General features: G+C 36.7%; 1 protein-coding gene across 8 annotated transcripts in view; it reads right to left on the minus strand.

The window, feature by feature from the left end:
• LOC126473063 (tyrosine-protein kinase Shark) overlaps window positions 1–25,014 on the minus strand; it is a 153,226-nt gene extending 128,212 nt beyond the window's left edge. The window contains exon 1 of one of the 8 annotated variants that reach the window (XM_050099981.1): window positions 24,930–25,014. In XM_050099981.1, coding sequence (XP_049955938.1) covers window positions 24,930–24,942 — 13 coding nt within the window. In that variant the 5' untranslated portion in view covers window positions 24,943–25,014. Of the gene's footprint in view, window positions 1–19,080; window positions 19,125–19,592; window positions 19,720–19,763; window positions 19,867–19,907; window positions 20,029–20,088; window positions 20,232–20,418; window positions 20,674–24,929 lie in introns of those variants that run through there. The other 7 variants (XM_050099980.1, XM_050099983.1, XM_050099982.1 and 4 more) reach the window with 7 other exon arrangements.

Below are 25,014 nucleotides of genomic sequence, written 5' to 3' on the forward strand. Positions count from 1 at the left end.
AAGTATCACTGACTGGTTTTCTGCAAATGGTCACATCCTCAATTTTAAAAAGACCAACATATTCAGTTCTTCACATCTAGAGGTACTACAAAATGATAAGTGTAACGCAGAATGAGAAAATAATAAATATGGAGGAAACTTCAAAATTCTTACGGGTTCATACTGATAATAATTTAAATTGGAAAGAAAATATTGTGGAACTCGTGAAACAACTTAGTTCAGCCACATTTATGCTTGAAATCTATGCAAATCTTCAGAAGAGACATATCAGTACACTGGCATATTTTGAATATTTTCTCACAATAATGTAACATGGAATAACGCTCTGGCGTAACTAATCTTTAAGAAAGAAAGTCTTCATTGAGCAAAAACTTGCTATCAGAATAATATTTGGTGGTCACCCACGATTATCTTGTAGACATCCGTTTAAGGAGTTGGGCATTCTGACTACTGCTTCACAGTATATTTATTCCCTCACAAAGTTTGTTGTAAATAATCCACTACAGTTCAAATGGAACACTGGGGTACATAATTACAATACCAGAATGAAAACTGACATCAATTACTCCATATTTTGACTGTGTTTAGCACACAAAGAGGTGCACAATGCTGCAACAAACATTTGTGATATACATAAAAAATAAAAACCCTTAGAAAAGATCAAATGTAAACAGATGTGCAGACTAATTTATGATGTGAATGTAAAATGACCCACTTCACATCATTACAATCTATCACGCAAAATGATCCATGGAACATATAAGTGACTAACTAACTGAAGCAGAAACCCTGGTTCCACCAAAGTTGTAACCTCTTGTTAAAAACTGAAACTGAGTGGTCAGTTTTCGCCTTGGAAGCAGTGGTCTAATTTGGGTATTGTAATAGATGCATAAGCCTGGTAGCCTTTTACCATGCGGGTGCATTTTTGTGACAGAAGAAAAAAATTAGGAACAGCAAAGGATAAGGGGAAGAAGGAGGGAAAGGGGAAGAGGAAGAAGAAGAAGAGGTAAAAGAGGAATAGGAGAAAGGATAAGGAGGCACTAAAAAGATAGTCTGAAAGAAAATCATGAGGAAGTTTGGGTTAGATTGTAGCGAGCCACAGTTCTGTAAGGTCTGCTCCTTAAAGGTACAGCGAGTTATGTCACTCTCGATTTTTCCAAGAGAGCCAACACAACAAAAGTTTAAGGAATATATTCAGAGTATGTTTTTTTTATTTGTTACTGCTTTATACTGACTGGCAATAAAACAATAAAAAAAGGAAATGCATTATCATTGCAAGCAATGTCTATGTTTTGGATGGTAACATAAAAAAGAGAATTATTGAAATGAGTACCACCTCTTCATTGTTAAGTCAAGCTGGTCTCAATAAATGAACAAACAGAATTGAGGATTAAACAAAAAATGGAGAATGATGACAGAGGAACCGGGGGCGGGCTCTAGGCCTCTGTTGTCCTAGTTAGGCAACTGCTCAGCGGCCACAGCCAAGTGAAACCGAGAAAAAATCAGCTACATCAGCTGTGAAAATAATAGGAAACAGGACACACCACACCTCAAGCTTGCATCAGTGCTACTAAACAACTCACCTGACATACTGTACAGACTGTGAAACCTCTAGAATATGACAACTGAGGTATTTAACAATGGTTTCTAGGCTGCAACTGGTTCATACTGAAGCATGCAAAGAATGAAATTTTAATTTTTGACAAAAGGTTACCACCCTGTTAGAACCATGTTTACCTTTTAATAACCTTACTAACCAACGAATGAGAATGGTACTGCTCAGTAATAGGTTAAGTTATGGGCTACTTCTAAACCTTCGTAAGAGTTTGTATTAACATTTAGCAACAAAATTAATTTTTATTTTATTTTATTTACACGTCAAGTTCCTTAGGACCAAATTGAGGAGCAAATCTCCAAGGTCATGGAATGTGTCAGTACATGAACTTACAACATAAAAGTAATAACAGATAAAAATAAATGTTCATGAACCTGAAAAGAAGGCAGTCCATAAGTATACGTAAACGCTATCAGAATACAATAAGAATCAGCTTAATTTTTTCAAGGAACTCCTCGACAGAATAGAAGGAGTAACCCATAAGGAAATTCTTCAGTTTCGACTTGAAAGTGCGTGGATTACTGCTAAGATTTTTGAATTCGAGTGGCAGCTTACTGAAAATGGATGCAGCAGTATACTGCACACATTTTTGCACAAGAGTTAAGGAAGTCCGATCCAAATGGAGGTTTGATTTCTGCCGAGTATTAACCGAGTGAAAGCTGCTTATTCTTGGAAATAAAGTAATATTGGTAACAAGAAATGACAATAAGGAATATACATATTGAGAGGCCAATGTTAAAATACCCAGACGCGTGAACAGAGGTCGACAAGAGTTTCATGAACTCACGCCACTTCTTGCCCAAACTGCCCGTTTCTGAGCCAAAAATATCCTTCTAGAATGGGAAGAGTTACCCCAAAACATAATACCATATGACATAAGTGAATGAAAATAAGCAAAGTAGACTAATTTACATGTCGAAGTATCAATCACTTTTGATACTGTTCGAATAGTGAAAATGGTAGTATTCAGTCTTTGAACAAGATCCTGAACATGGGCTTTCCACGACAGCTCACTATCTATCTGAACACCTAGAAATTTGAACTGTTCAGTTTCACTAATCATATGCCTGCTCTGTGAGATTAAAAAGTCAGATTTTGTTGAATTGTGTTTTAGAAACTGTAAAAACTGAGTCTTACTGTGATTTAACGTTAGTTTATTTTCTACAAGCCATGAACTGAGATAATGTACTGCACTACTTGAAACCGAGTCAATGTTGCACACAATACCCTTTACTACCAAGCTAGTGTCATCAGCAAACACAAATATTTTAGACTTACCCATAATACTAGAGGCTATATCATTTATATAAATAAGGAACAGGAGCAGCCCTAACACTGATCCCTGCCCCCCCCCCCCCCCCCCCCCACTTGACAGTACCCCCACTCAGATCCCACATCACAGCCGTGAATAATGACCTTTTGCTGCCTGTTGCTAAAGTAAGAGGTGAACCAATTGTGAGCTACTCCCCTTATTCCGTAATGGTCCAACTTCTGGAGCAATATTGTGAGATCAACACAGTCAAATGCCTTTGTTAAATCAAAAAATACACCAAGCATTCGAAACTTTTTGTTTAGCCCATCCAGTACCTGACAGAGAAAAGAGAATATAGCACTTTCAGTTGTCAAAACGACTTCTAAAGCCGAACTGTACATCTGATAGCAAATCGTGTGATATAAAATGATCAATTAACCTTAAATACGCAGCCTTTTCGATAACTTTTGCAAACATTGACGGCATAGAAATAGGGCTAAAATTATCTACATTATCCCTTTCTCCCTTTTTATAAAGCGGCTTTACTACTGAGTACTTTAATCACTCAGGAAACTGACCATTCCTAAAGGAAAAATTACAAATATGGCTAAATACAGGGCTAACATGCGCAGCACAGTACTTTAATATTCTGCTAGACACTCCATCATAACCATGAGAGTCCTTAGTCTTCAGTGATTTAATTATTGACTCAATCTCCCTCTTGTCTGTATTACAGAGGAGTATTTCAGACGTCAATCTCGTAGAGGCATTTGCTAAGAAATTTATATGATTTCCTGTAGAAACTAAATTTTTATTTAATTCACCAGCAACGCTCAGAAAATGATTGTTAAATACTGTACATATATCTGATTTATCAGTAACAGAAATATTATTACTGCGAACTGACTTTATATCATCGACCTTGTGCTGCTGACCAGACACTTCCTTCACAACTAACCATATGGCTTTAATTTTACCCTGTGAATTAGCTATTCTATTTGCATACCACATACTTTTTGCCTTGCTAATAACATTTTTAAGCACCTTACAATACTGTTTGTAATGGGCTACTGTAGCTTGATTGTGACTACTACTAACATTTTGATATAATTCCCGCTTTGTTCTACATGATATCCTTATCCCACTAGTCAGCCAACCGGGCTGTCCATTACTGTTAGTACCCCCGTTTAGAATGTTCTAATGGAAAGCCACTCCTGCACCCTAGTTGGAAAAAACACAGTTTGCATCAGATCATATGAATTTAGGAGATCTACCAACATCCTTTTTCTTGCACAATCATATACAAAATTAATATTGAAGTCACCACATATAACTACTTTCTGGTACTTCCTACAAAGTCTAGCTTAAGCAAAAATGCTCTGAAGTCGGAGTTAAGGGGACCTATAAACAACAGCAATTAGAAGTTTAGTTTCACTAAATTCAACTAATGCTGCACAACTTTCAAATATCTGTTCAGTGCAGAAATTACCTCTACCATCTACTAATTCCTTTTTTAGGTTGCAAAAAATTAGTACTGAATGCAACTACCTTGTAATAAGATGATCCTTATTACAAAGTTTGTTTTTCAGTGCATCCATATAATTATGGCAAGTAATGAGGACATATAATTTTACGAGTAGTACAAAAAAGTAACTAAATATGCGAAACATTTTTCTGGGCCACATGATTTACATTAGGTCAAAATATTTGCAATCAGACTTGTAAATTTTTTCTAGCATCAACAAATTATTTTTGTTTTACAACAATTTTACATTTACAAACATATTAAGTGAAACTTGTCAAGGTAGCCTATTTCTACTAAATGTTCCCAACTGGAGTTCAGTATTTAAAAAGAAAGACGGAGAGAGAGAAAGAGAGAGAGAGAGAGAGAGAGAGAGAGAGAGAGAGAGAGAGAGAGAGAGAGAGAGGGGGGGGGGGGATGATTATACGCTGACAAAGCAAAATAAATATTGTTGCACGGAGTGTGACATAAGTAACAGCACACATAATAACAATTCATTGTGATTAAGCATGAGCTGATGCTTCAAACAAGTTGTCGATATTCTCTTTATGATAGCAGCTGCATAATTGTAACAACAAAAATGTTTTCAGATATACAACCAAAATATAGTTTTTCATATTCTTGTATGATTCTATAATCTATATCCACAGCTAAGGAATCTAATGCTTGTCACTGAAGTGACCCTAAGCCAGGGAGGCACCCCATTCCATTTCTCACAGACACACAAACTTCCAACACAAATACTAGAATGTCAAAGAAGGAGAGGCAGTTACTACAATGTTAATCATAAATATTTGCATTTCAGACTTCTCCACAGTGTACCATAAAGCATGATATAAGTAACACTGTTGGTGGTCACCTGTCAGTCAGATGGGACTATTAAGCTCAGAAGCCACTTCAGTGTTAATTAGGGGGCAAGTGTTGCTATAAACTAGCACTGGGTTTTCACTTTCTCCTTCCCTTCCATTATACATTCTTCCTTAACAATGAAATAACTGTGTTTGTGTGCTCTCTCTCTCTCTCTCTCTCTCTCTCTCTCTCTCTCTCTCTCTCTCTCTCTCTCTCTCTCTCTCTCTGTGCGTGTGGCATAGTCTGCCATGTAATACAGATACCCCCACCATTCTGAGATGAAACTAAAAGGCTGGAAGCAGACAACAGCAGATTGATTGCACCAGAATATTCCCAAAGAGCTGGTCATCCTGTACACAACTGCCATAACTAAGTAGGGGCTGATTTTGAAGGTTGATATTTTCTCTTTGACAATAAAAGTGGGAGAACAATTGCACTCACAAAACATTAATTCTACAAGGGCCTTACTTTTACAAAAGTCTGTGCTTAAGGATTTTATTACATTTATGTTTATTACAAACTTCAAGTCCCGATGAATATAAATGAAAACTGTCAGCAATTTGCTTCAGCTTATAGTAATTACTATTAGAAACTAGCCTAATTTACAGTTTCCAAAAGATCTCGTCTTTTTTAGCACTACAATCTGTATCTTTTGAAGATCCTGTTGAATATTGGAGGGCTGGGCAGTAACAGTCAGTTGACAATATTTACAAACAAATTCATAATTCATAAACTAAATTATCATAAAAGTGAATTACAATTTGAAAACTGACTACTATTTGCTGGTTCTTAGGGAGCAGCAAATAAAATTTTATGTTACTGACAAGGGAACCTCCGCATCGCACCCCCCTCAGATTTAGTCATAAGTTGGCACAGTGGATAGGCCTTGAAAAACTGAACACAGATCAACCGAGAAAACAGGAAGAAGTTGTATGGAACTATGAAAAAAATAAGCAAAATATACAAACTAAGTCGTACATGCGCAATATAGGCAACATGAAGGAGAGCGTAAGCTGAGGAGCACCGTGGTCCTGTGGTTAGCGTGAGTAGCTGTGAACCCTGAGGTCCTTGGTTCAAGTCTTCCCTCGGGTGAAAAGTTTAATTTTTTATTTTCAAACAATTATTATCTGTCCGTCCGATGTGAGGTAACTGCGCCGTAGTGAATTGCAGTGGGTCAGGAAAAACGGAGAAAAGACTAGTGAAAGACTTTAATGAACATGTGATTGCTTCTTATGCGGACAAAGATTTTGCTTTACTCCTTGACAGCTATACAGGACAGAAGGATATCAGGCATTGTACAATTTTAGTGTGAGAGTAGACGTAATTACCATTCCTCCAGGTTGTACACCTCTTGTGCAACCGTTAGACGTGTCTGGTTTTCGACAAGTGAAATACTTTGTGAAAAGATTGTATGATTTTGCAAAGGTGCACAGGTACACAGAGCAGTATTGTTCACGTGCTCGTGTGTCAATTATCGCAGTTCAGGCACTCACACATAATCAACTTCGCTCTCCAAAATTCCAGGACATGTTCAGATTTGCTTGGACATATGCAGGATTTGACGGTCTACAAACGGAAAAATTTGAAAATGTTAAAAACATATGTTTTGACAGAGCACAGGGAAAACTGTGCGACTGTGAAACTGTTGCATTCATTTGTTGCAGTTTATGTGACAAACTCTTATGTTTTCATCACTTTTTTGGGAGTGATTATCACATCCACAACAAAACCTAAATCGGGAAATGTAGAAGAATCTTTTTACCCATTCGCCAAGTGCACAAGTCAGGTGCATTGACAACATATTCCTGTCATGTGACGCACATGCCATCACCAGTGTCGTATAGAATATATCAGACTTGTTTTCCTGTGGAGGAATCGGTTGACCTATGGCCTTGTGATCAAATGTTTTCAGTTCCCATTGGAGAGGCACATTCTTTCGTCTACTAATCGCACGGTTTTGCGGTGCGGTCGCAAAACACAGACACTAAACTTATTACAGTGAACAGAGACGTCAATGAACCGGACAGGTCATAACTTCGCGAAAATAAAGAACGTAAAATTTTCACTCGAGGGAAGACTTGAACCGAGGACCTTTCATTCCGCAGCTGCTCACGCCAACCACGGGACCACGGCGCTCCTAACCTACACTATCCTTGATTTGCCTATCTTGTAGATGTACTACTCAGTTTGTATATTTTGCTTATTTTTTTCATAGTTCCACACAACTTCTTCCTGTTTTCTCGATTTATCTGTGTTCAGCTTTTGAAGGCCTATCCACTGTGCCAACTTATAACTAATTCTGAGGGGGGTGCGATGGGGAGGTTCCCTTGTGAGTAAACAGTTAACATGATGATCCACATGAACTGCTCTTTTATTCAGGTTCTCAAAAATTTATCTGTGGCACCTTGTTCCTTTTTCTACAATTCAGATCTGAAACATTTCCATCAATAAAAGAAGAAAATGAAAATTTAAAAACTGAAAAAGTGACATAAAAATTTCTCCTAGCAGTTGAGCATTAAAGCCTTCACAGAAACCATTTACAATCTGTGGAGCAGTTTGAGTAATTGCCATTAATGGTATCATCATAAGTGAACTATTGATAGCATACAATTGTTAGATGCTATCTACATTTTTTCCCCCCCTCCAATCAGTACACATTACCCTCATCAAGTGGTTGTTATTATAGTCTTTCGCCTAAAGACTGGTTTGATGCAGTTTTTTGTGTAACTCTGTCCTGTGCAGACCTCTTCATCTCTGAAGAACTACTACAGCCTACAGTCTTCTTAATCTATTTATCATCTCTTCGCCTGCCTCTATGATTCCCTCCCCCCCCCCCCCCCCCCTCCCCTCACCCACTTCGCTTCAAAACTACATTTGTGATCCCTTGACGTGTGCCACAAATTTCTTGTCTCCGCAATTCAATTATATTCTACCTCCTCATTTGTTATGTGATCTACCCATATAATTTTCAGCATTCTTCCATTGCACCAAATTTCAAAAGCTTCTATTCCCTTCTTGTCTAAACTGTTCATCATCCATGTTTCACTTCTGTACATGTCTACATTCCAGACAAATACCTTAAGAAAAGAGTTCCTAACACTTCAATCTATGTTCCATGTTAACAAATCTCTCTTTTACAGAATTGCTTTCTTTGCCATTGCCAATCTACATTTTATATCGTCTCTACTTCGTCCATTATCAATTATTTTGTGGCCTAAATAGCAAAAATCACCTACTACTTAAAGCATCTGTTTCCTAATCTAATTCCCTTAGCATCACCTGATTTGATTTGACTACATTCCATTATCCTTGTTTTGCTTATGATGATATTCTTCTCATATATTCCTCTCCCTGACACTGTCCATTCCTGCTCTTCCAATTGCTTTGCTGTATCTGACAGAATTACAATGTCATTCGCAAACTTCAAATATTTTATTTCTTCTCCCTGAATGTTAATTCTTACTTGAAATTTTTCTTTGGTTTCCTTTACTACTTGTTCAATGTAAAGACTGAATGATATCGGCGATAGGCTACACGCCTGTCTCAATCTCTTCTCAACCACTGCTCCCCTTTCATGCCCCTCAACTTTTATGACCAATGTATGGTTTCTGTACAAGTTGCAAATATGAAACTTCCTGGCAGATTAAAACTGTGTGCCCGACCGAGACTCAAACTCGGGACCTTTGCCTTTCGCGGGCAAGGCAAAGGTCCTGAGTTCGAGTCTCGGTCGGGCACACAGTTTTAATCTGCCAGGAAGTTTCATATCAGCGCACACTCCGCTGCAGAGTGAAAATCTCATTCTGGAAAGTTGCAAATAGCCCTTCACTCCCTGTATTTTACCTCTGTTACCACTAGAATTTCAAAGAGAGTATTCCAGCTGACACTGTCAAGAGCTTTCTCTAGAAATGGTATAAACATAGGTTTGCTTTTCATTGACCTATCTTCTAAGATAAGGCATAGGGTCATGATTGCCTTGCATGTTCCTACATTACTCCGGATTCCAAACTGATCTTCCCTGAGGTCAGCTTCTACCAATTTTTTCATTTTTTTCTAAAGAATTTGTGTTAGTATTTTGCACCCATAACTTATTAAACTGACAGTTCTGTAATTTTCACACCTGTCAGCAATAGCTTTTTTTGTAATTGGAATTATTACATTCTTCTTGGAGTCTGAGAGTATTTCGCCTGTCTCATATATTTCGCACTACAGATAGAAGAGTTTTGTTATGGCTGGCTCTCCCACGGCCACCAGTAGTTCTGATAAATATCATTTACTGCCAGGGCCTTGATCCAACTTAGATCTTTCAAAACTCTAACAATTTCTTCTCGCAGCATCATTTCTCCCACCTCACCTTTATCTATCTTTCTATAATATGCCTCCATGTTCATCTCCCTTCACAGACCCTCTATAGCCTATAATCCTGCCACCTTTGAGCTTTCCCTCCTTTGCTTAGGACTGGTTTTCCATCTAAGCTCTTGATATCAATAACTTTATTTTTGGAGCTCTTCCATTTGGTCCAAGTTTGCATAGAAAAACAACAATATGGGAATTGTGAGTCCGACTTGATGCAAAACACTTTGTTATTTGTTTACTTATTATTTCCCCAAACTAGTTCCAACAATAAATATCGCCATCATCGGTAGGTTCTTTAAATCTAAAACATACAGAAAATAGCATAGTTACACAAAACTGTAACACATTATTACATTTTTACAGCAAAAATGTAATACTGTGTTACAGTGCTTGTATAACTATACTATTTTCTTCGTGTTTTAGATTTATAGAACCCACATTTTTACAGTAAAAATTTAATAATGTGCTGTTTAACTATGCTATTATCTGCATGTTTTAGATTTTAAAAAACCCACTGATGATGGCGATATTTGTTACTGAAACTGATTTTAGGAATACATAAGTAAACAAATAACAAAGTCTTTTGGGCCAAGGTGGACTCACAATTCCCATATTGTTGTTTAAGCTCTTAATATTCATACAGCTGAGTCTCTTTTCCCAAAAGGCCTCTTTAATTTTCCTGTAGGCATTATCTACCTCTTACCTAGTGAAATATGCTTAAATCCCTACTTTTGTCCTCTAGCCATTCTTGCTCAGCCATTTTGTGCTTCCTATCAATCTTATTTTTTGAACATTTGTATTCGTTTTTACCTGCTTCAATTGCTGCATTTTTATATTTTCTCCTTTCATCAATTAAATTCAATGTCTCCTGTGTTATCCAATAATTTCTACTATCTCTTGTCTTTTTACCTATTTGATCCTCTGCTGCTTTCACTATTTCATCTCTCAAAGGTACCCATCTGTCTTCGATAGTATTCGTTTCCTTTGTTCTAGTCAAGTATTGCCTAATAATGCTCCCTCTGAAAGTCTCAACAATCTCAGATTCTAAACAAGCAATGGAAACTCAAGGTAGGAATGTCTACAATGTAGGAAAAGGCAAGATAGCTACTTACCATAAAGAAGACACATCAAGCTGCAGACAGGGACAATTACAGGACACTTACATAAAGCTTTTGGGCACAGCTTTCATCAGTAAAAAAAGCACACCTCATGCACACACAACAGCCAACTCCTACATTTTGGGCCAGAATTCCAGTCCTTGCCAACAGCCATAAAAAGCTTAACAACCAATGAAATTCAGTTTAAGAGAAGCATAAAGAATTTATTGGTGGCCAACTCTTTCTACTCCATTGATGAATTGCCAGTAGAACCAACTGGTTTGAGTTAATTTCTAACTTCTGCATGATTTCAGTGCAGTAATGTGTTCACTGTAACCAAGTATTGTAGTAGTTCTATTATATGTTTATCACCTTATAATATTTTTTAAAATTTTAAATTTGGTGCATTAATGCAATTTTAGAAAATGAGTGTTGTAAAATAATCCTTACATATAGGGTTCATTAAAAAAAAAAATGACGATCATTCCGCTTGGGACCTGTGGAAGGTACATCAGCTTATTTGTTTTAGTTGTAAATATTTGTCATGTATTATTGTTTTTCTGACATGTTCTACATCCTGGAGGACCACCTCACTATAGGTCAATTGGAATGAAAGTAAATCTAATCTAAAAAAAAACAAGATGCTGGAGTTGGCTGTCATGAGGTATGATTGCTTGTGTTTGTGAATGGTGTGTGTGTCTCTTTTTTACTGATGAAGGCTGTGGCCAAAAGCTTTAGGTAAGTGTCTTGTAACTTCGCCTGCCTGCAGCTTGATGTGTCTTCTTTATGGTAAGTAGAATCTGTCTTTTCCTACATTGTACAGATTCTAAACAAATTGCTGATGGTTCTTTCAACTTATTGAGGTCCAATCACTTTAATTTCCTACCTTTCTGCAATTTCTTCAGTATTAATCTACAGTTCACAACCATGTGATTAGAGTCCACATCTGCCCCTGGAAATATCTTACAATTTCAAAACTTGTTCCTAAATCTTCTTCCACGTACACAAATTCATTTTATGATTCTTAAACCAAGTATTAGTGATGATTAAATTATGCTCTGAGCAAAATTCTACCACTCTGTTTCGTCTGTCATATCCCCCCACCCCCCCCAAAAAAAAAAAATCAATCCACATTCACCTACTATTTTTCCTTTTCTCGCTTTTTTTCCCCTAAACTTGAACTCTAGCCCCCCCCCCCCCCAAAAAAAAAAAAAAAAAATAAATAAATTTCAACTCCGCTGTACCGGTCCCAAGCCCGGGGCCTCATTATGCAAGTGATGAGGAAGGAGGAGGGGGAGGAGTAACAACCTCGTTTAAAAAACCAGAGTTCACCTGGCCCGGGTGATAGTACTCTGTCAGGGCCCCTTTGCTAGGGTTACAGCGAAGACCTCAACGGTAGTGAAGGCGGAGAGAACGAATCTCGGTACGGTGGAACTAGCGGAAGAGGCACATAATACAATAAATCCACCTTGCGTCTGACTTGTAACAAGGGGCACTGTGGTCGGCGTCTGTTCACCAGAGGTGCGGCCGTAATACAAATTCTGGAACTAACCACTCCAGTCTTAACCACTGAGCTTTTCTGAGCTCAACCCTTTGATTCTAAGTACTATTATGGAGCGTTTTAGTAATTACAAAATTACCCCAGGTGGTAACATATCCTCCGCCATCAGTGGCGCAACTAGTCTATCGGATTCTGGGGAGACTAGGCTGAAACGCTATATCCCAAACCAGAGGAAATCGAAGTCTTTTGACCGACTCATGCCCAAGGTCGAAACATTTTTTGGAACTATCAATATTAACTCTCTCTTGACACCAGGAAAACTCTATAAATTAGGAGACACACTAAAAGAACAAAATATCAAAATTTTAGCCCTGCAAGAAACAAGGTTGCCTGATGAGAATACCATGGATCTTGGAAACTACCGATTGTTTAAAAGTAAAACAGACAAAAGAATTCTTAAAAACACTCCGCATCTGGGTGTTGCATTCGCAATTTCGCAAGACATTCTTGGCTCCGTAATCGAAGTAAATCCAGTAAACAACAGACTAATGACAATTTCCATGAAATGTGCAAATAAAATGTACTGTTTAATTAACGCACACATGCCTATCAACCAGGAGAATAAAACAAATCCAGAAAAAGTAAATAAGTCATGGGAAGTGTTAGAGAATACAGTCTCCAAAATTCCTCAAAATTATGTAAAGATTTTAATGGGTGATTTTAATGCACAGTTAGGGAAAGAGAGAAAATTTAGAAAAACGGTCGGTGAATTCCCTGCACATAAATGGACCAATCAAAATGGAAAGAGGCTGGTAGAATTTTGCAGAAATTTCAATCTCAAAATTATGTCAAGTCATTTTAAGAAAAAACCTTCAAAACAAAAGACATGGCGATCACCTAACAAGGACATAGGTGAATTCCAAATTGACCATATTGCAATCTCGTATCCATGTCACAAAGAAATTTTAAATGTTCAAATTCGTAAAGGCGCCAATATTGACTCAGACCATTACTTAACCCGTGTGAAACTAAAGCTAAAACCCCAAAATTTCAACAAAAGGACACCATTAATCCCCAAATTTGACACCAGTAAAATCCAACCATCATTATTAGCAGACGAATTTGACAAAACAAGTGCACAAAATTGGGAACAACTCAAACACAAGATTATCAAAACAGCTCAAGATCAAATTCCTTTACGAAAACACAAGAAACATGCTTGGTGGAATGAAAACTGTGATCATGCAATCAAAGCCAGACAAGAGACATTTAAAGCATGGAATAGCAACAAGACAGAAGACACATATGATACATTCCTGACAACTAGAAAAGACATTTCAAAACTAATTAGACAAACAAAAAGACAATATGAGAATAGTCAACTCTTAGAAATTGAAGAAGATTTTCAGAAATACAATACCAGAAATTTTTATAAAACTTTTAAAACCAAAATAAAGGGGTACCAACCCCAGAATCTTTGCTTCAAGAAGGAAAATGGACAGTTGGCTCTTAACAACCAAGAAAATTGCAAAGAACTTTCTAAATATTTTAAGAATCTTCTAAATTGCCCCGAGCCCACAGAAAGATTTCCACCAAAAATTTCCCAACAATGCAATCCAGTTTCACTTGCACCAAATGAAGAGGAAATCATTAAAGAAATTCATAGGTTGAAAAACAACAAAGCATCTGGTGAAGATGGAATTGTTGCAGAACTTTTAAAGGCAGCTGGTCCAAAAACCGTTAAAGAAATTACTTCAATCATGCAAAACATTTGACAAACTGAAAAAATTCCTGATGAATGGAAAACCGCCTTGATTCACCCACTTCATAAGAAGGGAGACAAAACTGATGTTAATAATTACAGAGGAATTTCTCTTCTTCCAGTCACATACAAAATCCTCTCTCAATGTCTTCTGAACCGAGCACAACAACAACTTGAATGGAAAATTGGCGAATATCAAGCAGGTTTCAGGCCAAATAGATCTTGCCCAGAACGGATTTTAGTCCTCAAACTAATTCTCAGACATCAAAAAATTTACAATAAAAAACTAGTTTGTACCTTTGTAGATTTTAGAAAGGCTTATGACTCAGTGGATCGTGAATCTCTTTTCCAAATTGTGAAAGAACAAGACCTGGATCCTAAAACCACGGCAATTATCAGAGACACGCTAACTGGTACAAAATCAAAAGTAAAGTTCAGAGGAGAAATTTCAGAATCCTTTGAAATAAAAACAGGCGTGAGGCAAGGTGATGGACTCTCTCCGTTGCTATTTAACTGCGTTCTAGAACAAGTAATACAAGAGTGGCGCGAACGAAAACTGGAGTTCAAAATTGACCAACCAGTGAAATTAGGACGAACAAATATTCGAATAGACTGTTTGGCCTTTGCAGACGACTTGGTTATTCTAACGCAGGACATCCAAATTGCTCAGAAACAAATAGAAATTCTTAAAGAAACAGCAGAAAGAGTAGGTCTCCAAATATCATTTGAAAAAACACAGTATATGACTAGCAACAAACTGGCACCCAAACTTTTGGAAACTAAGTATGGAAAAATCAAAAGAGTTTCGCAATTCAAATATTTAGGTGAAACAATCTCAGAGACTGGTCTAGAAAAAATTGGAAATGAAATTCGTTGTCAAAAGATGGAGACAGCTTTTAGACTTACAAAAGACATCTACAACAAAAAATGTCTCTCGAGGTACTCTAAATTGAGACATTACAACACGGTCATAAAACCAGAGTGCCTTTATGGGGCTGAAACGCTAATTTTAAACAGAAAAAAGGACATTCAAGAAATCCAAAAAAGAGAAAGAAAAGTAATCAGAAAAATTCTAGGTCCAAAATATACTGAAGAAGGAACATACAGGCTAAGAGCAAATAGTGAAATTCAACAATACACCAGCATATATTCGGATATGAAAAAACGCAGATTAAAATTTTATGGGCATATTAAAAGAATGGATGCTACCAGACTAACTAAACAAGTAGTGGAATTCTACGAAAATCGAAGTAAAGCTAAATTTGAGACAATAAAATGGATTGCTGCTATAAAAGAGGACATGAAAGAGGCAGATATAAAACAAGATGAAATTCAAGACAGAAAATTATTTAGGCAAAAAATTCATGACTGGGTAGTTGGTCAAGCTGAAAAACCAAAGAAAACTGGAACCACATGGTCTGATGAAAGGAAAAGAGCTCATTCCGAGAGCGAATTCAATATCAAGCAGGTTTCAGGCCAAATAGATCTTGCCCAGAACGGATTTTAGTCCTCAAACTAATTCTCAGACATCAAAAAATTTACAATAAAAAACTAGTTTGTACCTTTGTAGATTTTAGAAAGGCTTATGACTCAGTGGATCGTGAATCTCTTTTCCAAATTGTGAAAGAACAAGACCTGGATCCTAAAACCACGGCAATTATCAGAGACACGCTAACTGGTACAAAATCAAAAGTAAAGTTCAGAGGAGAAATTTCAGAATCCTTTGAAATAAAAACAGGCGTGAGGCAAGGTGATGGACTCTCTCCGTTGCTATTTAACTGCGTTCTAGAACAAGTAATACAAGAGTGGCGCGAACGAAAACTGGAGTTCAAAATTGACCAACCAGTGAAATTAGGACGAACAAATATTCGAATAGACTGTTTGGCCTTTGCAGACGACTTGGTTATTCTAACGCAGGACATCCAAATTGCTCAGAAACAAATAGAAATTCTTAAAGAAACAGCAGAAAGAGTAGGTCTCCAAATATCATTTGAAAAAACACAGTATATGACTAGCAACAAACTGGCACCCAAACTTTTGGAAACTAAGTATGGAAAAATCAAAAGAGTTTCGCAATTCAAATATTTAGGTGAAACAATCTCAGAGACTGGTCTAGAAAAAATTGGAAATGAAATTCGTTGTCAAAAGATGGAGACAGCTTTTAGACTTACAAAAGACATCTACAACAAAAAATGTCTCTCGAGGTACTCTAAATTGAGACATTACAACACGGTCATAAAACCAGAGTGCCTTTATGGGGCTGAAACGCTAATTTTAAACAGAAAAAAGGACATTCAAGAAATCCAAAAAAGAGAAAGAAAAGTAATCAGAAAAATTCTAGGTCCAAAATATACTGAAGAAGGAACATACAGGCTAAGAGCAAATAGTGAAATTCAACAATACACCAGCATATATTCGGATATGAAAAAATGCAGATTAAAATTTTATGGGCATATTAAAAGAATGGATGCTACCAGACTAACTAAACAAGTAGTGGAATTCTACGAAAATCGAAGTAAAGCTAAATTTGAGACAATAAAATGGATTGCTGCTATAAAAGAGGACATGAAAGAGGCAGATATAAAACAAGATGAAATTCAAGACAGAAAATTATTTAGGCAAAAAATTCATGACTGGGTAGTTGGTCAAGCTGAAAAACCAAAGAAAACTGGAACCACATGGTCTGATGAAAGGAAAAGAGCTCATTCCGAGAGAATGAAAACAATTTGGGCAGAGAGAAAGTCTAAAAGAAAATAACTGAATGCCCCATGATTGTACTTCGCGTGGTCCAGTAGGGCCCAAACGTGAAGAATAATAATAATAATAAATAAATTTCCACCTCCTTTAACTATCTGAATAATTTCGCTTATCTCAGAATACATTTCCTCAATCTCTTCACCATCTATGTGCTAGTTGGCATATAAACCTATACTACTGTAATATGCATCAGCTTCGTGTCTATCTTGGCTACAGTAATACGCTCACTGTGCTGTTTGTAGTATGTTACTCACATTCCTATTTTCTTGTTCATTATTAAACCCAATCCTGCATTAACCCCATTGGACTTTTCATTTGGAATCTTGCATTTACCTGTTCCTCCTGCCACCAAACCTATCTAATTAGCCTATACATAACTTCAACCTATCCATTTCCCCTTTTTAAATTTTTTGACCTACCTATGCGATTAAGGGAACTAACATTCCATGCTCTGCTCCATAGAATGCCAGTTTTGTTTCTCCTAACGATGACATCTTCCTGTGTAGTCTCCCCCCCCCCCCCTTTCCCTGGAGAACCGAATGGGTCCCTAGTTTGCCTCCAGAATATTTTACCCAAAAGGATGCGATCATCATAAAAAAGGAAATGATATTTCAGACCTCTGAGGTTGGAAGTACCATTTGTATCATTTAAACTAATCAAGTTGCACAGCTGCACGGACACACAATCCTTCGTTGTTGTCAGTTAGTGCCTCTGAGTTTGTTTCATTGCAGTTTTCCTATAAGGTGCAACTCTGTGGCTTGCAACATTTTGTTTGTGGACTGAGAGACTGCACCTGGATAGTAGCTGAGTCACTGGCAGCTGGTCCTTCCGAAGGGATTAAGGTGGATGATCCTGATTTTTATTTATAGTAATGCAGTGGTTAGAAGAAGAAAGAAGAGAAAGAATTTGCGCTAAACACTGATCATGATTCAGCACCTGAACTGATCATGATTCAGCACCTGAACTTGAGATAAGCGATGACAAGAAGGAATACAATGAAAAGGTGTCACAAACTGACACTGATGAGGTATGTGAATCCAATGGAATTCCACAAAACTTTTGTGGTAAAAATAGATTCAATTGGTAAGATAAAGAAGCACTTCTTCATCTGAACAAGGCAACTCATCATCATCATCATCATTACTATTATTTAGCTTCTTGGTTTACATTGCCAACCATGAGTGAAAGTTGAAGCTACTACATGCAGAACTGCCAGGACCTGTATACCACACAACACTTTGTCACTGTGCCAATGTTGATAGGGTTCTGTGGATGATGCAAATTTAAAATAAATAAATATTTTCGTAATGCCTATTTATACACTGTAGGGGCACTGACAGTGCAAGTGGTAAGCTAGAGATCCTTACCTGTTACAATAAAACCAAGGGTCGTGCAGATTGCTTGGATAAAGTGTGTGCTCTGTATAGTTGTGGTCATCAAATTTGCTCATGGTCAATTGACATTTTTTACAGAACCATTGACATTAGTGCAGTAAATACATATGTAACCTATGGCTCTTACAAAAACCATCAACCACTTTGCAGACTACCTTTCATGAAAATGCTTGCAATGAAGCTCATTAGACCATTAACAAAAATTCGAGTTACTAACAATCATCTCACTATTGAAACTCTTGCCTGCATTGGCAGAATTTTGGGTAGTCAAAAGGAACAACAACACTTTGAAGAGAAACTCCAGAAGTGTTACGTGTGCTATACATGTCCTTCCAGTAACAGGGAAAAAACTGCATACATGTGCCAGTCTCACAAAAACTTGCCACAGTTGGCACTATACATGAAGATATGTCTCTGTGATAAGTAGTGCAAATATGTCTTGTAATTCCGTGTAATGGGAGTATGTAATAAATAGAATCTACAGGATTTATGTCCTCTGTGTGTTGTTTGCAGTTTCATGGAATGCATGTGTTTGTTCTCAAATTCTTATTTGAATTATATAAATGTGTTCCTAAACTAACAATATCTGTGAACAAAAAATAGGGTTAAACCAGAACGCAATGGTTATTTTTCATAAGTAAGAAACAAATTCTTAGTTTTTGGCAGTTATGTTTCTTGTTGATGAGTAATTTGTTTTTGAAAGTATTTATTAAAATATTCCATGTCAATTATTTAATTTCTACATAATAAATACGCTACTTTTTTGAGGTCTCTCAGACCCATGTGGATGATAAACTATGTATGACAGGACAGTAGTGTAGGTTATGTTTGTTGCAACAGTAAATTTGTAAAAAAATTTTACGGTCTCTAAGTACCTTACAAAATGAAAGGTTGGGAGTTACGAAAATAAAAACCTATTAAGTTTCAGTACAGGTAATGGTTATGCACTATATTATATAGTCAGCATGATCATCCTACTCTAGTAATTGCAGTAGACGCAGTTCCTGTTCAAGACATAATCATGATCATCAAGAACAATAACAAGAACGTAAATAATGTAACAATTAACGATAGAACATAATTCTCTTGGAACTTCACGAGTAGCGAAGCTAACGACTCAACAACTTGCAGTGGGCTTACTGAGATAATGTACGGCCTACATCTTACGTTAAGACTCTAGACGCATGGTACGGCCTTTGGAATACAACCATTATCAGTGCTAAAAATGCATTACGCCTTACAGTAATTAAGATTCTACAGTCAATACAAGAAAGACATGAAATCACGCTCCGAAGAGCAAACCTAACTATGTATCAAGTGGAAATATTCAAATTTTCTTCTTTCCAAATGATTGGTCTGTTTATGGCACAGAATTAAGTATTTTAATGCATATTAAATATATAGTGCCTCTGAACACTGTCATCGGATAACAAAAGCTTTCTACCATTGTTGACTTGCAAGCTAGGTTTCTTTTTTTTATATATATATACCTCGTTGTTTCATGCTATACAAACGTTTATAGAAACACTAGTGCTTCGAAGTTTCGGCATAAGCAACCAACACAATGACACATTATGATGGGCGAGCCAACGTCTGTCACAAAAGAAAAATTAACGCGAATTTATGGCCGTAAACTGTTCTACAAACAGTACGTTACGTACAGCATTTTAGCAACAATCGTTGGCTGTTGTGAAGATGATTGTACCTTCTTTCTCACTCTGAAAGTTCCCACATTGCACATTATTATTATTATTTCTACGATGACGATCATGATAAGTAAACACATCATTCCAAAGTAACCTTACTTTAGGCAGCATTCAATACTTCATTCTCAAAAAGTTGTCACCAACATAATATATTACTTTTACGCACGCGTGATTATGAATGAATGAAAATACATCAAATATGGGAATTGAACCTAATGGGGGGAAAAAACACTATCACGTATTCTGGAATTCCTACGCGTCTTTCATTTATTGTACCAACCTTCAGTTCCTCGAGCGGTACAAATAAACTTCGACTTCGATAGATGCATGTAAGCAAAGCTGTAGTTGAACCATACAGGTCACATATCAACAGGTGTTTACAAACCAGAGTCGTAATTCAGATCGTACATTTCATTTCCTCACATCCGGATATAAGTAAACACTGTGACGAAGAGTCTAATTACCCGTCATAAAGAAAAGCAGATTTTCCGATAGTGCATAAATGTTGTGAATATGGTTTTTAAGAGAACGTGATTTAACTAATACGTCCCGGCCGGATGTTATAAATAAAAAAAACATCGCGATGTACACCGTACAGTAGTCCACTTACCTTAAGTTGTAGGAACCTTGACACTAGCTGTTTCAACATTGTTGACGTACAGTAGCAATTTGAATGTCCATATCACATTTGAGTCTCTGTGTGTATTCGGTATACCTGTCGACCTTGTTTTTGCACCAGTAACCCACACAACAGGGCCCCAGAAATATTCCCGGGAGCAACAGGCGGTTGGTTGAATCAACACCGCCGTGCATGAAGTGGAAAGATGAATCAACTCCATTCGTCATTAATAAATATCCTGCGTCCACCATGGTAGGATAGCATCAGAATAACAATTGGCCTAGAGAAGTTTACCTTCACTTTATGAGTCATACCTGTCCTGGTAATTTACCTGTGCTCTCCAGCTACTGGAACTAACTCATAGGATTAAGTTGATTGATTCATCTTTAAGTATTTTCCATGTAATTGATGTCTTGTTACACACATTTATATAGTTGCAAAATAAATCATACATTTTAGATATTTATACTAGACACAAATAATAATTATTAAATATAAATGTGTCAAACAGAACAAAAAAAGGAGAAACAGTGTATGTGACACAATACACTTGCTGAGAAAATCATTTTAACAAATATTTATGAGATATGCTTGTTACATGTTAACATAAAGTATGAAAGCATTATGAAAATAAAACAACAATATGACACAGTAAACATTTTATGAAAAGCTCAAATAATATAGAGGTCAAATAATACAGCAATTTTAGAAGATTAGATCATTTTTATTGCAAATTGTAAGTTATTCTATTGTGTAGAACGTTTCTGAAGACATTCGGTGATACACCATATGCTGTTGTTGGCAACATATTAAATAAGTGTATCCCTATGCATACATAACCATTTCAGGTTTTTCAAGGCTAATATTTGCGATGTCAATAATCTGCCTTTGACGTGTGTCTTACTTATGTATAGACCTTTGCAATTCCTGGATTTCTTGGTTTTCCTTGATATGCACCAAGCTGCCGAAAATAAACTGAGATGCAGTTGTCAGTATTTTGAGCTCCTTAATGTATTCCATACATGATAGATTTTTTCTTACTCCAGGAACGCATCTAATGGCCTTTTTGTGCACATAAAAATTCTTCTCACTCCAGAGGCGTTCCCCCACAGCAACAGTGCTTTTTCTTTTGAAAAAGAAAAAAAGCATAACAACAGTTCAGCAGTAGCTTGTCAGTTACGCAAGTCCCAAGTCTACTTAACAGTAAGGTGACTTGGGCTAACTTTGTGTACACATAGTGTGAGTTTCCCAAGCTAAATTTTGGATGAAGATGAATGTCAAAGTGCTTAACTGAGACAGTACAGTTGTCATTATTAATAGAATATTTACAGTTTTAGAGTGGTTAATTTGTAACTTATTTATTGTGAACCATATACTGAATATTCTGAGTTGTTCTGCACCTTTGTGCTCATGTGTGTCTTAGGCTCGATGTACTGTAACAAAGATGGTGTCATCTGCTTACAATATGGACTTACATCGCATTGTATTGTACAAATCGTTTACATAAATTATTAAAAGCAAAAGCAAAAGTCCAAGAACAAACCTCATGAGACACCACGTATAAAAAAACAGAGAGTCTGATTTGTTTTTTTATCAAAGGTGTAATCAGAGATAGTACTTTACCCGTAAAACTGTAAAAGTAAAACTTTTTTTAATAGAATCCTATGACAGACATAATCAAAAACTTTACTCAGGTCTACAAGTGTGCTATTTAAAACAAAATGAATATGCAAACGCAGACAAAGTAAAGGATATAATGTTTTCCACTTCTTTAACAGTCAGGAAGCCAGGTCTAAATCCACATTGAGAATCACTAAGAATGATGTTAGCAGATAGATGCTTACAGATTTAGAATGGCATGCAGCACACTATGACTTTCAATAGAATAGGTTTTAAAGAAATTGGTTGATAGTTAGTTGGACATGACTTATCTCCATTTTTATGTAATGGTGTGACCACTGTCATTTTTAAACACGCTGAGAAACAACCACTAGTAAGTATCCAGTTTACAAGCAAACAGAGTAGGTATGCTATTACTTTTCCTGTTAAGAATGGTCTGTCTGATCATGATGCACAGCTAGTTACAGTATACAACATAGTTCCATCCAGTAATACAAAACAGTCTTCCAAAATAGTGTGCTCAATTAATGATTTAACAATTGCAAATTTTTGGGGTAAGCTTGCAACAATTATAGGAAATACGGAAGCGTCCGATCCTGCCCATCTGCTTTGACCCATGACGTCACAAATATGGCGGAAACGACCATAAACCACGATTCCAATATGGCTCATATAAAGTCAGTATGTACACATCATGAGGACGAAAATACAGTGAAAAACAAACACACACACTTTCCACAAAAAGCCTAATGACACTAACGGGACAAGCGCGGGAAATGGGGTGATTTTAGGTGGGGGCAAACTAAATACAAACAAATTTAGACACCCACCCCCATACAAAACCACACAAAACGACGAAAAAAACCAACATCACAAAACTCCCCAAATACCACTAAACACAATATCATCTGGAATGGGACACTTCCCTTGACCTATATAGCTCAACAGCAGCTCCCGATCCCATAAATTAGGATCAAACACTTCCCTTGGCCTATATAGCTCCAAAACATCTCCCGATACCAATATCAACATACATAGACACACATTGGGATCGAACACTTCCCTTGACCTGTACACTGTTAATTTTATCCGTCGTATCCATTCCTGAACAAAAACAACAACCGATTAATTTTACTAAAATTACCACATGATGTACAGCGAACAACACTAAATTAATCTTCACACAGAATTGTTAACTCACTGAAACGAATTCCACTACAAACACAGCCGACACTCGAAGAATTCTGGATAATGAGCAAAAGGAAACTGAGCCCATTACACTACACAAACGAAAACCCTGAACGTACCACCAGAGAGCTCAACAAACCACAACACGACGACATCTACATACACGCCACACTCACAAACCAAACTCCACACCGTCATGACGTCACATACGACAATACCCTTACGTCACGGGTCAAAGTCGACGCGTGGGATCTGACGCTTCTGTCGACCCCAATTATATATTAGGATGAGGTGCTCAGGGAAGCTGACACTAATTTAAAATTTAACCTGTTTCATGATACTCTTGTGAGTATATTTGAAAACAGTTTCTCTAAGAAAACAGTGAAACTTAACTATAGGAAACTGCCTAAATGCCATGGCTTACTAAAGGGATAAAAATATCTTGTAAACAGAAAAGGGAATTGTATCTTATAGCTAGAAGAAGTAATGATCCAGAAACAGTCAAACATAAAAACTACTGTACTTCATTAAGAGAAGTTATTGAAGTATGTGGATTATGTCTGAGATTAGCACCTCTGATAATACAATCAAAACAATCTGGAGTATTGTTAAAAGGGAAACGGGGCAACTGAGAGCACAGGAAGCTGTTTATGAATAAAACTCAATGAAAAGTTTGCTAACAAAAAGTCAGAAGTAAAAATATTTTAATAATCATTTCGTAAGCGTTGTAGAGAAACAAGGATCCAGCTATTCATTAGGAAATGCAAGGCTGTATATGAAAGGGGCAATACCTATTCAATTTGATAAAACTGAAATTCAACCCACCTGTCCTGTTGAAATTAGGAAAATAATAAATTCACTCAAAAGAAAAAGCTCGCTTGAAATTGGTGGCATTTCCAACAGATTATTAGATGCTTGTTCCCAACAGATAAGTGGGATTCTCAGCCACATATGTAGTAGCTCACTGAAACAGGGCATTTTTCCAGGTAGACTGAAATGTGCTATTGTTAAACCATTGTGTAAAAAACAGTATAGGTCCCATGCTAACAAGTACTACCACCCAGTCTCACTTCTAACAGCTGTATCCAAAATTCTTGCAAAAGTAATGTATTCAAGAGTAGCTTTACATATGACCTGCCACTCTATATTCATAAGAATGGAAAGCTAGTTCTTTTTGCTTATGATACAAGTATAGTAATGACACATATCACACAAGAATTAGCTGAGGAAATTGTAAATAATGTCTTTCAAAAATTGTTAAGTGGTTCTCTGTAAATGGACTAACACTAAATTTTGAGAAAACACAGTATATACAATTCTGGCATAACACCTTCGATAAATATAGACTTTGAACAGAAGTCTGTTGCGAATGCAGAATATTCAAAATTTCTGGGTGAGTGCATTGATGAGAAATTGAATTGGAAGAAACATATTGATGATATGCTGGAACGGCTAGGTTCAGCTACTTATGCTATTAGGGTTATTGCAAATTTTGGTGACAAGCGTATTGGTAAATTAGCCTACTATACCTGTTTTCATTCACAGCTCTCATATGGCATCATATGTTGGGGTAATTCATCATTAAGAGACAAAGTATTCATTGCACAAAAGCTTATATAATCGGAGTAATAGCTGGAGCCCACCAAAGACCCCTTGCAGACATTTATTTAAGGAACTCAGGATATTCATAGTACCTTTACAATACATGTAATCACTTTTGAAATTTGTTATAATCCCAATCCAAAAATAACAGACAAGTGCATAGCTACAACACTAGAA

The sequence above is a fragment of the Schistocerca serialis genome, chromosome 1, assembly GCF_023864345.2.
Source record: "Schistocerca serialis cubense isolate TAMUIC-IGC-003099 chromosome 1, iqSchSeri2.2, whole genome shotgun sequence".
Lineage (NCBI taxonomy): Eukaryota > Metazoa > Arthropoda > Insecta > Orthoptera > Acrididae > Schistocerca > Schistocerca serialis.